The sequence below is a fragment of the Staurois parvus genome, unplaced genomic scaffold (genome assembly GCF_062004578.1).
Source record: "Staurois parvus isolate SC_StPar_1 unplaced genomic scaffold, SC_StPar_1.0 ptg000018l, whole genome shotgun sequence".
Classification (NCBI taxonomy): Eukaryota; Metazoa; Chordata; class Amphibia; order Anura; family Ranidae; genus Staurois; species Staurois parvus.
Genome location: NW_028317814.1, coordinates 23202417 through 23220595, shown reverse-complemented (window position 1 = coordinate 23220595; position 18179 = coordinate 23202417). Strand labels below are relative to the sequence as shown.

Genomic DNA, 18179 nt, shown 5'->3' with positions numbered 1-18179 from the left:
CGATAGTAAATCAGAACCACTTGCAGAATTGAGTGATAATGATTCGTGGGGGAAATTCGTCATCAGACACTGAAAACGATTTTGCGACTTTGCTCAGTGATGTGCGAACTTGGCGCTCTATTTCAAATTTCAGTGTTTTTGGTTTGATTATATTATTGAATTAAATTTATTATTATTATATTATTATTTTTTATGATTATTTATTAAATTATAATTTATGATTTCGTGTTTCAAATTTTATCATACCCGGGATGTTTACTAGACTCTTGTTCGGACAGATTTCAGTGAGTTAGTCCTAAAAATTACAGGCCTACAATAAAAAAAATACATATTTCCATGCAAAAAAATGTACCGCTTTGAGCACAGAAATATGGACATAATCAGACTGCTAGGGAGGTTAATGTTCTAGGGTGAACTTCCACTTGAAACAGTAGTATGCAGTGTTTGGGCTTCAGCACGTAAATTCATAGGTCAAAATTGGTCAAAGTTGACTAGTATATCCTATTATGAATAATAAAAACTTGTTTATATCATCTATTAGAGCAGGTTGCAGACTTACTTCCCATGATAAAATAAAATCAGGTTATAGCTTGAGGTTTTAAAACTTATTTTGACCCTGAGTTTTGTTCCCATATTTTTATCAGGTATGCATATCTAACTTCTCTCTTCATCTTCTGACCACACCAGGAGTAGAAACTTCCACAAGCAGGCCATGAGTTGAAAAAAAAAACTGGCAAAGTTTCTAACTTGCCACCACTTGGCTGAACTAAACAGGGTTTTGGCTGGAGTTTTATTTTAATGACATGTTGGAACTTTACTGTGTCTTTCTGGTTGGTTATTCTCTTTAACATGAAATCCATAGCTTCTTCAGTTTTTACTGTCCCAAAGTGACCTCCTTCGGGGCTGGAAGCTTTGGTTGTTGAAGGGCAGCTCCGCTGGGCTGTCTCGGGGAATGCTTCCAGGATCATCATCCAACCTGCCCAGACTTTGTGGGCAGAGGGTCGGGTCATTTGCAGATGAGCCTCTAGAGTGGCAGAATGTCTTCATTTGGAAAGTTAACGGAATATTTCAGTCTGAGGAAATCACGAGAGGATCTCCGACCTGGGCGCAGTACGGGACGGAGAAGCGGGAGCTACTGTTGTACTATCACACAGTCAAGGTATACAATCTATCACACTTATGGTTTTCTTGTATTTTTTATCCTTGGATAGAGTGGTAAGGGTGTTAGGGCAACTGTTTTCTTGCTACCTATATCCCCCTGAGGAGATTCTTTGTTTTCATGGCCTTTGTCACAGGGACAAAATATGATAGGAATGCCAATATTTTACACTTGTCTCCTGAACAGAAAATTATAAGAAATCTCATGGGGACACAGACAGAAACAAATACATCAGTGTTTCATATAGTGAACTCAGTGTAGAGCTATTCACCCTGAGGTCATCACAGAGGACAAGGGGGCACTCTTTACGTCTGGAGGAAAATAAATTTAATCTCCAAACACGGAAAGGTTTCTTCACAGTGAGAGCTGTGAAAATGTGGAATAGACTCCTTCAAGAGTTGGTTCTGGCCAGCTCAGTGGATTGCTTTAAAAAAGGCCTGGATTCTATCTTAGATACACAGAATATAACTGGAGACTAACATTTATAGGTAAAGTTGATCCAGGGAATATCCGATTGCCTCTCGGGGGATCAAGAAGGCATTTTTTTCCCCTGCAGGAGCAAATTGGATCATGCTTTGCTGGGTTTTTTTTTTGCCTTCCTCTGGATCAACTGTGGGTATAGGATTATACTTTTTTTTTTTTAATGGTTGAACTGGATGGACTTTTGTCTTTTTTCAGCCAGACTAACTGTGTAACTATGTAACTGACATTTTAACCATTGCCTTCTCTATTTAAAAAGAAAAGAAATAGATTTTGATATACTGTAAGTATTTGAGTACATGGACTATTAGACCTGTTAAAGCCAGTCTGAGCTCAGTTTGTACTTCAATTTTATTCCTCCATGCAACTTGATGCAAATGTATGGTAAACATATCAAATATATAGCAAACATAATGCAAATGCATCAAAACCTGATTTCAAATGGGCAATGGGCTCTGCATTGTGGCATTTTGTAGACCTTAGCAGGGGCAGACTGACAGCTCATGGGGCCCCCGGGCAATAGGGGATCATGGGGCCCCTGTGTCCTTGCCCAAACTCAAAAAAGACTATGAAAAAGGTACCAGGGGCATCTCATGGGGCCCCGTACTGACCCTAGGCCCTCGGGCACCACCCGAGTTTCCAAATGGTCAGTCCGCCCCTGGACCTTAGTGTACTGTCAGTCAGCTGTAGAGCCTCTGCCTCCCAGGTCCAGAGCCATGGCAAAACCTCAGGTTCGATTAGTGCATTAGAGACAGTTTTAACACCTTTCAAAATATGGTTTAATAATGAAAAGGTATAAAAAATGGTGCAAATAAAATATTTACAGGAAAAAAGGTGCTAACTTGTATATTACTGTCCAATGTGCAAATACATTTTGAATGGATATAAATATGACAAGGTTGGGTGACCAGTTCGCCTAGGAGAATTATTGGGCTGTCTCTACTCCCGGAGCTCCTAGGGTAGCGGCGTACGGCTCAAAATGCTACTAATTAACTAATGGAGTTAAATATGTCCTTTTTCTGGCTGTACTGTTATTATTTCCAGATGTTATGAAATACACTGGGGTTATTGATTCTACCAGGGGACAGAGACAGAAATGTGTATTGCTAAAGACTCCAGCTAAGTTATTTACGATTGGGGTGATCTAGCAAGATATCTGGTTGATTTTCTGACTGCTCAAGCTTGCAAATCTGACAGTTTTACAAGGGTCTGTAGGCTGAAGTTTGGAATCAGGTAATAGGTGTGAGAGGGTGTGTATGTGTCCTATCAAAGGAACTGCTAACAATATCCTGGTATGCAGCCTAAAGTTTGTGACACGTATCAAATGCCTTCTTAGGGGATGTACCCCTTGCACAACATGGTCGCCCATTAGGGATGCTCAGTACTTTTTACCATTACAGTCTCAGTACCTCACAGTGTCTCCCCTCTCTAAAGGAACCTTCCATCTCACTAGGTTATCTTGGAGCAGCCTTGACTGTCCCTTACCTGGTCAGGGATCTAAATCATCAGTGGTGTAGAGGTACACCTTATACTCTTCTGAGCATGGACTCGGGTTGAGCCCAGTTCCCTTTCCTGGCATTCTTTTTGTGGGATACTCTGAACCCTTGTGAAGAAGGGAAGCTTCAGGAATCCTGGTGTACAGCGCCTCCCTAAAAGGCCTAGTGCCTGCAAAATCCGTCCGAATTGTGTCTTGTCAGTTTTAATCTCCTAGGTCCTATCCATCACCTGTGATTGGGGATATCCACCCTCGTCATCAGACAAGTTGTATCCTTTCTATCCTCCCGTGCTGGAGTGTCTGAAGTGTTTAAGGACCATTCTCTCAGATGTCACCTTATCCCACCCTACTTCCTGGCCTGCCTCAGTCATTGATTGTCTGTGCTGTTGCAGATTTGGTTCCTGAGTAGTCTGTTTTCTTGCATCAGGTAGTCCCTGTTGTGTTCACACAGCCTTACCTCCAGGCAGCTGAAAAGTCTTTCCATCCTTTAGCTGCCTTCTGGTCTTCCAGAACAGTTGGTTCCCTTTGCTTCATAAGATTCTGCTTTCAGTTGGTCTCCTGGGTCAGACTTTGTTTCACACCACCAAAGTACTACTGTGTATTCACAACCAAGAATGGTGAGGACTGGGAGTCCTTCCTCTGGAAAGTAGTCTTGTCCCTGTGCGGGATAATAATGTAAGCATTGGTCTCACACACATTGATCTCTTTAGGAGACATTCATTGACACCAGTTCCTCTCACCTGGTGGCCTCTGATTACAGAGGGGAGGTTCACGCTGGGCAGCAGGCCAAGTCCATCTCTTGGGCATCAAGCAGAGCACACTAATCTTGTTGCAGGTATCCTCAAAAAGGCATAAAGAACCCTTTTATTGACTGTGGCAGACTCATCCAACAAGGGTTAGGTCCTCCTTCCCTGACAGATTTTATTCATTTTGAGGAAGGGACTCAAGTTTCTTCTGTTGTTTTGACATCCAACTAGGTGTTTGCTTTTGGTTGTACTACTAAGTCTGTTCCTTGTGCCACAGATGTTGGTGATTCGCTGGATCTGGGGAGTAAAGGAGCATCCATAGACCTATGGATAGACATTGGGGATAGGCAGACTTGCTCTTTATCAGGGTTCCACTAGGGTTGCTCCAGAGGTATTTTTGTCTGTTTTCAGCTATCCTCAGCCCTTCTGGTGATTTCCATCTCACCAATCATGATCAGAGTCTTTATCCCTTCTCTTGCCTACCCTTCTGGAGATGTTTCCTCGCACCCTGCCCTTTCAAGTTGTTGTAAGACTCAGAACTCATTGCACCATCTTTGCAGACTGTTGTGTTCTAGCTGACTGGTTTCTTCTTGGTCAGTCTCTCCTAGCAAAATTAGTTGTCTGAATAGACATTCAGGTAGACATGGAGTGCTATGGAATCGATCCTAGAAAATTAGTAGTATTAAGGTCTATGCCTTTCTATGTAACTAAATGGTACTTTTTGTCAGGACCTTTTTTTTGCTTAAGTTCCCTCCGTGGACCTTAACCACTGGCCAATGGGAATGTGTGATAGTTTGGAAGACTCGTTCAAGTGTGTCCATGATTGTCCATTTGTGCAGGCATGCAATGTAAATTGGAAGTAAATGATAAAAGAACACAGTTCAAGTTGCGTATGTTATGTAATAGAATCAGGAAATCAAATGAGTTGAGTGGAAAAAAAACAAAGAAAAGAAGGAGGCATAGAAAGAAAGTTGTGAAGGTAGATTGGAAAGAAAGAAAAAAAGGAGTAAGAGAATAAAGACAAGAGTTGCTTGATTGCTATTTGTTTCCAAAGAATCCTTTACAAAAAGTAGTATGAAGGCAGCAATTGCTGTCCTGCTTTTGCTGCCCTGCTTTTGAAAATACAGAAAAAAACACACACAAACAAATGTACAGAGCAATGGTTATAATTAGACTAGAGATAAGACAGAGCAAAAGCAAAGACTGTGGGTTGGGGGAATTTGGGACAACAGTCACAGAGGGGGTCGTAAAACTGTTGGATAATGAGTGAGGAATCCCATGTCCAAATTAAGGCCGTTATCTTTTGTATCAAATAGAAATATTATTCTTAGTTCAAATGTTTTCCTTTCCTGGATAGTTTTGAAATTTCCTTTAAGAACTGAGATATTGAGGTCTTCCATAGTGTGGTCCGGTTGTGCGAAATGGTGTCCCACATGTGTGCAGAAGTCATCTTCTTTATGGTCCTTGATGGTACGTCTGTGCAAATTCATCCTTATTCGCAACTTCTGTCCTGTTTCGCCAACGTATGATCCTTTGCTACATTTTCTGCACTGGATAAGGTACACATTACTGGAGGTGCAGCTGTATGATCCGGTGATACTGAAGATCCCTTTTGAGTGTGAGACACTTTTTGATGGATTCATTTGGTTACACAGTTTGCAGCGTTTTGTTATTGCAGGGTTTGCTTCCATTATTTGTGACCTCATAATCTGAAGGAAGTTTCCTACTGATTAGTTTACTTCTGAGATTGAGGGGGTTGCCTAAAAGCCAGTATTGGTGGTTGCTGAAATATTTCTTTCAGAGTTCCGTCCTCTGTTATGATGGGTTGATTCTTGATTATTTTTCTTATTCTTTCTATTGCTGGGTTGTATGTGGTTACCAGAGGTACACGGTTCTTTGTTTTTTTCTCTTTGTATTGAAGTAGATTTTCTCTTTGGGTTTTCAAGGTTGTGTTTATGCTGGTGTTGATAGTTTTTTCCTTGTAACCTTTCTTATGGAAGGAGTCTGCTAGTGTCCCAAGCTTTTTATCTCTGCCTTTCGGGTCTGAACATATTCTTGGTATCTGATGGCCTGACTGTGTATGATGGCTCGTTTTGCGTGTTGGGGGTGAAAGCTGGAACTGTGGAGGTAGTTGCATCTGTCAGTGGGTTTCCTGTATATTGAGATGTGAAGCGTATCATCCCTGATGTATACTGTGGTGTCTAGGAAGTTGACGTGTGTGTTTGAGTATTCCATTTTTAGTTTGATTGATGGATGAAAAGTGTTGATCAATGAGTAAAATTGCTTTAGATTTTCTTCACCCTCTGTCCATATGATGAAAATATCATCAATATAGCAATAGTATCTGTATGGTTTTTGTTGCATGCTGTTCAGGAATTTTTCCTCCAGATCAGCCATAAATAAATTGGCGTATTGGGGTGCCGTTTAACTTCCCATCGCAGTACCCATACATTGAAGACAGATGTCATTATTGAAAGCAAAGTAGTTGTGTAAGTATGAATTCAATGAGCTGTGTAACATTATTATTATTATACAGGATTTATATAGCGCCAACAGATTGCTCAGTGCTTTACAATATAATGGGAGACAATACAGCAATAATACAGTTCAATACAAGAGGGCTAGGAAGGCCCTGATCCTTGGAGCTTACAATCTAAGAGAACATCCTCAGCAGTGTATTTATGGTTTGTTGAGGAAGATAAGGATCTGTGACATGCAGCTAATCCATCCTTGTGAGGGATGTTACTATACAGGGATTCTACATCCATAGTGACTAGAAGTGTATTTGGTGGTAATTGCTGTATATTGTTGATCTTGTTCAGAAAGTCAGTTGTGTCTTGCAGGAAACTAGCAGTATTCATGACCAGGGGCGGACTGACCATTTGGAAACTTGGGCACTGCCAGGGGTCAGTAGGGGTCCCCATGAGATGCCCCTGGTACCTTTTTCATAGGCTTTTTTGAGTTTGGGCAAGGACACAGGGGCCCCATGATCCCCTATTGCCCGGGGGCCCCATGAGTTGTCAGTCCGCCCCTGTTCATGACTAATGGTTTTAAAATTTTGTTCGGTGAGTGTGTTCATTCCTGTTATGATGGGTCTGCCTGGATTTCCTGGCTTGTGGATTTTGGGCAGCCTGTAGAAGTCCCAGATTTCTGGATTTAAAAAAGGCAATTAGGCTTTTAATTTTGCAAGGGAAGTTGCATTTTGTAAGGGAATTTTCTCCAGAGTTTATTGAATGTGGTGAAGTTTCACTTGGCAAAGAATACCCAAACATGTGTAAGGTAAATAAAAGAACAGCATCTTTGCACATGATCGGACAACGGAAGTCTCCACTTCCACTGAGTTTTGGAATATTTCCCTTCAAAGTGCAATTTCCCTTGCAAAATGTCTATGTAAACCAACTCCACTGGGTCAGTGGTAGTAGATAGGTAAGCTATAGGATCCAAATCATAGCTTTCACCATCTAACTCACCAAGAAAAATTACATCAGGAATGTTAATTCTAGCACTTTATGCTCCAGTGTTCTTATTTGGTAAATAATAAATGAGCTCCAGTATGTCATGACACAGTTTGTCTTCCCAAAGGAAAAAAGTGACATGATATAAGAGTGGGGGTGACAAAAGATGGTTGACACAGTCAAGATGTAAGCCAACTCTCCTGTCTTGCTAGTGGTGGCTACCTCTCTCAGCAAAACAGCAATGTAACTATGTATGCCAATGAACAGTTAATGGCCAAACAGTATAACATTATGACCACAGACAAGTAAAGTGAGTAACAATGATTATCTCATTACAATGGCACCTGAAAGAAGGTGGGATATATTAGGCAGCAAGTAAACATGTTGTCCCTGAAGTTGATGTGTTGAAAGCATTAAAAATGGGCAAGTGTAAGCGAGGTCAAAGCGACTTTGACTTGGACCAAATTGTAATGGCTAGACAAATGGGTCAGTACATCTTCAAAACTGTAGCCCTTGTGGAATGTTCCTGATCTGCAGTGGTCAGAAAGAAACCAAAAGTGGTCGAAGGAAGGAAAACCAGCAAATCAGTGACACAGTGACAGAGTCATGGGCTGCCAAGGCTCATTGATGCATGTGAAAAGGCTGGTCTGCATAGTTTGATCCAATAGAGGACCTACTGGAGCTCAGTTTGCTGAAAAGGTTAATGCTGGTTCCTATAGAAAGGTGTCAGAACACAGAGTGCATCACAGTTTGTTGTGTATGGGGCTGTTTAGCCATAGACTTGTCAGGATGCCCATGTTGACCCGTGTCCACAGCCAAAAGCACCTACACGAGCTCCAGAACTAGACCATGGATCAATGCAAGAAGGTGTCCTGGTCTCACGAATCACATTTTCTTTTACATCATGTGGTTAGCTGGGTGCATGTGCGTTGCTTACCAGAGGTAGAGATGGCACCAGAATGCACTATGGGAAGTCTGATCCACCTCACAATTTATAGGACTTAAAGGATTGTCTACTAATGGCTTCATGCCAGATACCACAGCATACCTTCAGAAATAGTGGCGGACTGACAACTCATGGGGCCCCCGGGCAATAGGGGATTATGGGGCCCCTGTGTCCTTGCCCAAACTCAAAAAAGCCTATGAAAAAGGTACCAGGGGCATCTCATGGGGCCCCATACAGACCCCTGGCCCTCGGGCAGTGCCCGAGTTTCTAAATGGTCAGTCCGCCCCTGTTCAGAAGTCTAGTGGAGTCCATACCTCGATGGTTCAGGACTGTTTTGGCCACAAAGGGGGGACCTACTGAATAATAAGTGGGTTGTCATAATGTTAGGGTAGGTGGTCATAATGCTATGGTTGATCGGTGTATATTTCACCTGTGTATGTATATTTGAAGTGGAACTGTGGGCATAATCAAAAGAGACATAAATGGTACAGTCTGTCACTAGCAATACACAATCAATTTTTCATTTTTCTGGGTCCTCCTTGTAGCACAATTTTTTTGTTAGCTGACTGTACCAGCAGATCTCTGGATTTTTTACTTCCTGTACCGTGGTGACAATGCTGCTCATTTTGTCATGAAATTACACAGCAGTGTTGTCATTGTAAGGAGAAGGCATTTTTAGACTAGAAATGAGCTTGAGCAGCCTCCGAACATATCTTTAGCTGAGTTCCTAACTTGCGCTGTTTTTTCACTGAGCTCTTTGCTGCCCACAACTCAGTGAAGTAAAAAAAGAGTTCACGTTTGGAGTTTGTCTAGAGATACGTTTGGAAGACAACCAAGCTCATGTCTATCTTAGACAGGCATGACATTCTATATGGATTTAATAAGTGCGGCAGATGAAAGACACATCGTGCTTACTTCCCTTTGACATCAGAAGATGTCCACAGATGTCCAGAGAAACCAGACCTACAGTCTGGGGCAGGGGTGGACTGACAACTCATGGGGCCCCCGGGCAATAGGGGATCATGGAGCCCCTGTGTCCTTGCCCAAACTCAAAAAAGCCTATGAAAAAGGTACCAGGGGCATCTCATGGGGCCCCATACAGACCCCTGGCCCTCGGGCAGTGCCCAAGTTTAAAAATGGTCAGTCCGCCCCTGGTCTGGGGAGAAGTGGTGTTCATGGAAGAATTGCGGTGAAAAAGCCATAACTCGACATAGAAAAAAGGCTAAGCAACTCAACTATGCATGGAACCATATGAACTGGGGTGCAGAAAAATGGCAGCTGGTGCTCTGGAGTGATGAGTCAAAATTTGAAATACAGGTATTTTGGCAGTTTATTCACTGAAGGTCTGGAGAGCAGTACAATAATGAGTGTCTGCAGGCAACAGTGAAGCATGGTAGAGGTTTACTGTAGGCATAGGAAGAGATAGCTTGGCCGCCGTACACCTTGCCCAGCCTGAGTGGTTAGCAGGAAAAGCAGCCTCAGCTTGATTCATTCAACCCATACCCCCATGGCTTGGGTGAATTGAGCTGAGGCTGCTATTACCTGATAACCAATTGGGCGAGGTGTGCGGTGGCCACCTATATTGTGGAGAAAAGGAGGGAGGGGGGGTGTTCTGCAATCCTAACATACTTCCTATCCTAGCACAGGAATGTGTTACTGGCAGGATCACCAGGTTAAAAGAAAGGAAAAAAAAAACCTAAAAAATATGAATATTGCTGTCACATCTAAGAATTGGTAAATGGCAAATATTTAATTTTTGCTGTTGGGTTTTGATTAGGGTTAGTTGCTTGTTTAGTTTATGGGAGAGAAGAATCATTTTTACTTACCTGATCCTTTACTTCCCCGATCCTTTACTTCCCCAGCATATGGCACTCCCTCATGCTCCGGCGGTAGACTGTCCTGCACCACCATCACATCCAATGCAGTGCTACGGGCCTTGCATTGGTCATGATTACGTCAGGACCTTGGACCACTGGAGCATAGGGGAGAAGATTCGGGCAGTACTGAAACAAGTTCATCTTGTGCCCAGGGCATGAATGTGGAACTGCACTCCCTCCCCCACTGATAATGCATGTTATAGAATGGGTTTACTGCCCTGTGTTCATCTTCTGCCCCCTTGCTCTGCTTTGCCCAGGGCAGCTGCCCCTCTTGCTCATCCCTTGTCCAGGCCCTGGGTGTGAGTACTGGTCTAGCAGCACAGAGGAGCGAATGATTGGGTGAATAGATCTTTTTCTATGACACCTAGACAGAATAATTAACCCTTGGATAATTTTCACATTTCCTGGAGTTGGGATTAAGTAATGTTTCCCCATGCATGAAGGTGGCCAACACTAAAGCTGGCCATACACCAATCAAAATTTGTCTGGTTCATCAGGGACTGGCTGAATTTCAACCAGTGTGTGGCTGTCCCAATCGTTTGATCAACTTCTGTCGAAGGGACAAGCTGGAAAACCACTGTTGCAGGTACAGCTGTCAGAATACAATGTTCCGGCAGAAGGGATTCCTCCATCCATCTCATTTGTGTAGATCAGTGGTTCTCAACCTGTGGGTCGCGACCCCTTTGGGGGTCGAACGACCCTTTCACAGGGGTCCCCTAAGACCATCAGAAAACACATATTTCCGATGTGTAAAGAGCAGCTACTGTGTAGAAAGCAGCTGCTGTGTTGAAAGCAGCTACTCTGTTAAAAGCAGCTACTGTGTTGAAAGCAGCTACTCTGTTAAAAGCAGCTACTGTGTTGAAAGCAGCAGTATTGGAGGTAAAACGACACTCATGAATTATAATTACTGGGTAAATAATTTTATGGTTGGGGGTCACCACAACATGAGGAACTGTATTAAAGGGTCACGGCATTAGGAAGGTTGAGAACCACTGGTGTAGATGGAGGAATCTACTCTGCTTTTTTTCATTCAGCTCGTTGGCTGAATAAAAAAAATCAAACAGCTTTAGGCTCCATGTACACGGGACACTTGGAAAACACTTCTGAATGATGGAAACTGATTGCTGGAAAATGTAGGTTAAAAAACGTCTGTTTAGCCGCGTTTTCATACCGCGCTTATGTGTGTTTGCGTTTAGAAGCGTTTTTTAAAGATAACATCAGGAGACCTTCCCAAATGCCCACAATGCACTGAAAAACAGTAAAAAAATTAACTATTTTAGACATTTTGAGAGAAATAGAGAGAACAGAAGCAGAGAGAGCAGTATGTGTTTTGTGTGTCCAATCTAAGCATTGATAGTGTGATCTCTGTAACTTACAGTTGTGATGAGATAGCGATAACTTCAACCTCAGTTGGATGCCACAGTCAGAAACTCAAGGAGAATGACATCTTGTAGATCTTGTGAAGTTTATTCCATACAATGAGAGAATCTTACAACAATGAAATTTCATAGGTCAAAAGAACATGCTGTTTCCTCCTCCATGCCATGAGGCTTACTGCAATGCATCTCTGGGAAGGGGGAGGGCTATCTATGCAACATTAGCTAAACTAAAGGAAAGGGAGGAGCAGAGACAAAACACTGAAAACATTTAAAGGCATATGAAACGTGAAACATGACAGTATGTGTTGAGATGACCTGTCTTTTCTGGTTGTATTCACAATGGATCCCGTCATGAGCATAATGCGGCACGTTCTACCATTTTCCTTCACGCAAAACCTGGAACTGACTGCTCTGGTGTGCTAGGTCCATTTGAATACATGGAAAAAGCTGATGATGAAAAAAGGCTCTGGACAGCATTTGGATATGGAACAGTTAAAGCTTCTAAATACAAATGCTAATAAATACGTTTGAAAAGCTGATAAAATCTACTGAACGCAAGGTTGGTGCATTCCAAAAAACGACTGTAAACTCAACTGCCTGTAAATGACTGTGTACATGGACACATAGGAAAACATTAGGGAGAGTTTAGGGGCTGCTGAAAAAAATGCTGAACAGTTCCTGAACGTCAGTTTAGCAGCTGCAGTGTACATGAACCCTTAGAACTACTTCCATTGCCCAGAGTCAATATAAGAATTCAAATCTTTCCTGTACAATATCTGTTGAAAGTCTGAACGCTTTAAACTTGTAGTATTGACACTGTATATTATGTCCAGTATAGGAAAGTTTAATTTTGTAGCAGAAATTACATTAGGCTATGACAATGCTATTCTTTTTCCATTGAACACATGATTAAATGTAGGGGCTGGAAATTTTTTAAAGTGATATTTATGTTGATGTGCCTCTATTGAAGATTTTGTGTGGTATTTCTGTGAAAAGTAATCTACGAGAACTTTCAAAACAAGCAGCTCTTATAAAAGAAACCAGCAATTGCTTCTGACTCTTAATTGTTATAATGATTTGTCCTTTTCCATTATGCAAATGGAGAACGGCTCATGAAACACAAATGTCTTTTGCTTGCTAAACCACAGAGTCTTTTGGAGCACTTATAGGAAGAGAATGAACCGATTATTCTCTCTATAAAATGCCCATGGCGCTTCTTGTAAATGAAACACTGCCCCCCATCCACTCTTTTTATAACAAAAATACTAACTGAAAGCACTAAAAATACTAAAATATTGGAGGAAAATTAAAAAAAAAATCCCAGACTTATGTTCTGTCTTCCAGCTGCTTCCTGTTGGCATCAGTGACATCACTCGCTCTCATCTTAGGTTCTTGGGAAAGCTAAGGATACCAAATCTCATGAGAAGATGCTCAAACACAATGAAAAAGGGCATTTTTGTAAGGTTGTTCAGAAACATTCAGGAAACAGTCCCACAAAAGTCTAATGTCACAGTCAGGGGTCAGGCTTGGAGGCCAGTAGCTATAGCAGTAGAGAGGCCACCGACCAGCTGGATAAGTGCAGCAGAAGGCCCCCCCTTGGTGAATGACACAGGCTCACCCGAGTCTAAGTACTAATCGGTATTTACCAGAGCTCTTAATGGTGGAGATTGGTTTTGCTGCATGTTAGTACCAGGTTGTGGTCCTCAGGATTGCCCCACCAGGAGGTGAGAAGGCCAGGGTCCAGTAGCAGATATAGCAGATAGGGATCAAGCAGAAGCATAGTCAGTAAACAAGCCAAAGATCACTAACAAGTGGTCACAAGCAGGGGCGGACTGACAACTCATGGGGCCCCCGGGCAATAGGGGATCATGGGGCCCCTGTGTCCTTGCCCAAACTCAAAAAAGCCTATGAAAAAGGTACCAGGGGAATCTCATGGGGCCCCTTTACTGATCCCGGGCCTTCGGGCAGTGCCCGAGTTTCCAAATGGTCAGTCCGCCCCTGGTCGCAAGTTGGGATTAGGCAGAAACCTAGTCAAAGAACAACTTGGTAATGAGTAGTCGCAGATATTTGGACAACAGTAGGAGTGACAAGAGTGAGATATTGACTGGAGAGAGCACAGTAATCTGGCAAACAGGAATTTGAAAGGCATACCTTAAATAGGAAGCTCATGGGAGGAGCAAAGAGATCAAGGTTCAGCAGAAACACGCACAAGGCAGGATTGTCCAATGGATCAGACAGGATGCTGTACATCATCTCAGGATCCCTCAGCATGAAAAGACATTGCCAGACATTGCAATGGTTGCAGGTTCAGACCCAGATCCTGACATCTAAGGTCCCATGCATGCTAGGTTTCTAGGCTCCATCAGGTGCTGGTGGAAGGAACAGGTGCACCATCCAGCCCTGCTGCCAGCAGCCTGTAAAACTCTATGAGAGGCTGACAGCTGCTGCAGCTAGATAGTGCATCGAGTGCTACTAATGTCTGAGGCAGTACGTGCCCAGGGACAAATGCCTAGAATGAGCCAGTCCCCCAATAATGTCATTTCTGACGAAACGCATAGGGCCTGGCTATGTCATACCGTCTTCATGAACGTGCGCCAACCAGAGTCTGGCACTGAGGATCAGCCTGCTACATTGGAATAATTATTGCAATATTACAAGTCTGGATGTTTTTATATTATTTTGTTTGTACAGTTGGTGTGTTTTAAATAAAGGCTTAGTTTTTAAATTTTTTTTCAAAATCATCTTTCCTTTTGATGTTGATACTTGGAGGTGATGGAGGGGATCCACACTGGAGATGGAGCTTATACCAGGAGACCATTTGATGTGGAATGAGATTGAGCGCTGTTGACCATTTATAATCCAATGGTTCACACCATTTGGTGATGGAGGGGATCCACACTAGAAATGGAGCTTATACCAGTAGACCATTTGATGTGGAATGAGATTGAGCGCTGTTGACCATTTACAATCCAATGGTTCACACCATTTGGTGACGGAGGGGATCCACACTAGAAATGGAGCTTATACCAGAAGACCATTTCATGTGGAATGATATTGCGTGCTGTTGATCATTTATAATCTAATGATTCATGCCATTTGGTAAGAGGCTCCTTTAATGGTAGTGTGCGGTGGTGGAAGCACTGGTTGTACACTTGGAAATAGAAGTGTGGAGACACCTGAAGTCAATACATGAACTGTTATAAGCCATATAGTGTTTATTTAATGGAAATCTTATAAACTTAAGTTTTTTGGCACAGCACTTACACTATAATTTATAGTTTGCTATGCACTTGCGCTTTTATTTGTATATGGTTCATACCTATGCACTTTTTGCACTTTAATTACGTATATAAGAACTTTTTGTGTTTATAATAAGTATTTGAGATTTGGCGCTGCTTTAAGGAATTTTAAGTTTAGAAATAATTGGTATCACAGTTGTACAGTGGCAGCTCTATTCTGTATTTCTGAAGGAGATTACCCCAGTGAGGATTATTTTTCTATTTTATAAATGCCTGGAATGCAAGAGGTTTGTGTTCTGGACATTTGTCCCTGGGCACATACTGTAGTACGCAATACACTGTCCGGATGCAGAAACTGTCAGTCTCTCATAGAGATTAAAAGGCTGTCGGTAGCAGGGCTGGACTATGTGCCTGTGCCTTCCACCCACACCTAAACGCCAGAGCCTCTTGCACCCAGTGTTTGTGCATGGACACATAGGATAACTGTCTTTAGCTTCTAGAAGCAGGAATAAAAAATACTGATAACGGTGTAGCACTAGCCCCTTGGGGATTGCTGATGATTTTGGGTCTCCCTATAGTCCTGCACAGCCAGTCAGTTAGCATTTTCCACACAGCTTTCATCCACAGACAGAAATCAGGCCTTGACCGTTGGTTTTGTTATTTTATTGAGGGGATTAAACTTGGATGGGGTATAGGGAGGTATAGGATACCCAAGGGAACTGAAATCTGAGGACAACTTCCTGAATTGTTCACTTCTCTCTCTGACACACAGTCTCTGTTGGAGTGCTAGCCAGCAGCTCCAGGTACACTACACTAGACTCTAGATGACTCCCAGCAATCTGAGGGTGTTCTTCCTGAGCAGGGGCTCTGGCTACTGTTCCCTTAAGTAGGTACATAGTCACTAGCAGAGGGCTAATGTTATAGTGCTCCTTCCCTGTTCCGCCCAGGGGGTGCAGGTGTACTCATTCAGATCCTCTCCTGTACTGCTTGTGGAATGGCTGCTGCTTCCAGGCCTGTCAGCTGGGCTGTTCCTTCATTGCCACACAGGTGGCCCTCTCTCCGGGGACCAGTGAGTCCTGAGGTTTCCTCCTTTCCAGCTCCAGGCTCACAGGCAGGTCCCATACTAGCAGGCCTCCTGGCAGCCTTCTTCCTTCAGCCTCACATCTTCCTGACTCTCACTCCTCTTCCACCATCACTCTCCCACTCCTGCTGCTGAGCAGATTCTAACACCTTCTAAGAGAGTTCAGTCCCTTGCCAAGCCTCCTGTTGGGGATTGGCTGAGGTCCCTCAAAGGTGCAGCCGACCACTCCTCAGATCCACCCACTGCCTCTAAGGCCCTTCTCTGAAAGCCTCAAAGTAGGGGGATATTCCAGAGGCGCTGGCCTGCAGTGTCTCTAAGGCCCTTCTCTGAAAGCCTCAAAGTAGGGGGATATTCCAGAGGCGCTGGCCTGCAGTGTCTCTAAGGCCCTTCTCCGAAAGTCTCAGAGCAGGGGGAAATTCCAGAGGCGCTGGCCTGCAGAGTCTCTCAGCCTTGACCAGAATTTGACCCCTCTGGCTATTACACCTGAGCTGCTATTCAGCTCCTATCTAACCATTAGGATTCTAGCTTCACTTAGTGTAACTAGGAGGGTGCTACAACAACTTCTAGGAGCCTAAAAAAGCACTAGCGTGCATGGAGCCTTAGAGTTTATGGTTGGTTTCTATGGCTAGGACATTCTGAGAGCACAATTTGGCGGTTTACCAGCTTTGGGTCCATTGTTCACAATCAATAATAATATTGAGATTTGATGCCCATGTACATGTAATCGTGTTGAGGCAGAGTAGAGGCACTTAGAAGTTAGTTGTACAGCAAGGAAATCAAGCCTGGAGGGTGTAGAGTTATCTTGGCACCATCGTTCTAAAGGAGTTAAGGTCATCCGGTCTGTAGGGGATGGGTCATGGAAGCAACAAAGAGCTTTACCTGCAGGTATCGGAACACTTCCACCTTAAGAAATTTAAATTTGCTTTGATTGCAGAATGTTTATATGCCTTTCTACCACAATGTTTGCAGCATTCCGTCACTTTTTTTATCATTAATTTGTCACTTTGCAATGTGCCAGTGTAATGTGATAATGACTGCAATGCGCTTTCTATACAGCCAGGTGACAAGTTGTGCCAGCATTGCTTGATACTGTTCTGATACCAGTGAGATTATGCTTCCTTCCAGGAGCTCTGTCTTCATTCCAGTGTTAATTTTCTAATGGCTTTAGTTCATGGATGGTTTCCAGTCCAACATAGATCATTGAGCTTTACAATGTCATTATGCAAGTACAGCAGATATGCCTTAAAGATGAAGTGTGACCCAATAACAGTTTTAGAACAGCCACTCATTCTGCGGCCCAGGTACCTCCAACAACCAATCATATGTGAAAGAATTGGAAGCATCCCCTCAGTAGTCAAAAGCAAGTTCTCTGTCTAGGAAATTAGCTGATTTCCATATCACCTTCAGAAACAAAACAATACTGTCAATGGATTATATTTAGAGATTTTAACTGATTTGCTATAAAAAAATGTAAGGTGTTCTTTAAAGTATATAAGCTGGCCATAGCTGGGACTTTGGAATTTAGAGCCACGGATGGCCCTTTCAGCACAATTTAGCTGGACAAAAGTCAATTTGAAAATCTACTTAGCTGGGTCAAAAATTATAGGCTGAATAATGACTGCATCCAATGAGATGTAGTCACTGTTGGGGTATTTAGACAGCCTTTGGTGCTGCGATAGCTTGAATACAACAGCCGCCACTGGAGATTCCACTAGAAACTGTGCCATTCTAAGCCTGAATACTAAAATTAAGGCATCTCACAGTCATATGATTTGAAAATTTGATGAAGCTCTTGGTTCCCCAGACTTACCTTCCCTTTATTGTATTGCAGTGTTTCTCAACTTTTTTCAGTCAAGACACCCTTTAAAATTAGGCACAATCTCGTGGCACCCCATCCACATTTTGGATGGGCTATAGCTGCTAGCAATAATCACTGTGTTCTCCCAGCAGAGACGGGGGAACACAATAGTCTGTGGTTGCAGGAAATTAAATTGAATTGTCTATGATAACTAGTTGGGTAAATGCAAGACAAAAAACAGGAGGTCCAAATGAATAAGACCAAATAGGTAGCAAGCAACCCTTCTAAAACAGACACAGTTCTTCAATCAGTTGTGAAGGATGTAGATAAAGAAAGCACTCTTGTCCTTGCCACTCCTCAAAAACACAAGGAAATCTTCAACTAATGAAACATAAGTGCAGCATTAGGTGCCTTTATTAAAAGTTAAAAAGCATTAAAAAAAATGACAACTCACATGTGTAGAAAGTGTAAGGAGCATAAATGGCACACAATAGCGCCACTCTGAGGCTGAGGCAGTATGAAGC

At 42.8% G+C, this 18179-nt stretch overlaps 1 protein-coding gene across 1 annotated transcript in view; it reads left to right on the top strand.

Annotated features, from left to right (window-relative positions):
• Positions 1-18179, top strand: part of LOC149473188 (ankyrin repeat and fibronectin type-III domain-containing protein 1-like) — a 455911-nt gene that overhangs the window by 14726 nt on the left and 423006 nt on the right. Inside the window, exon 2 of the mRNA XM_089683050.1 lies at positions 863-1159. Coding sequence (XP_089539176.1) covers positions 1038-1159 — 122 coding nt within the window. The 5' untranslated portion in view covers positions 863-1037. The remainder of the gene's footprint in view (positions 1-862; positions 1160-18179) is intronic.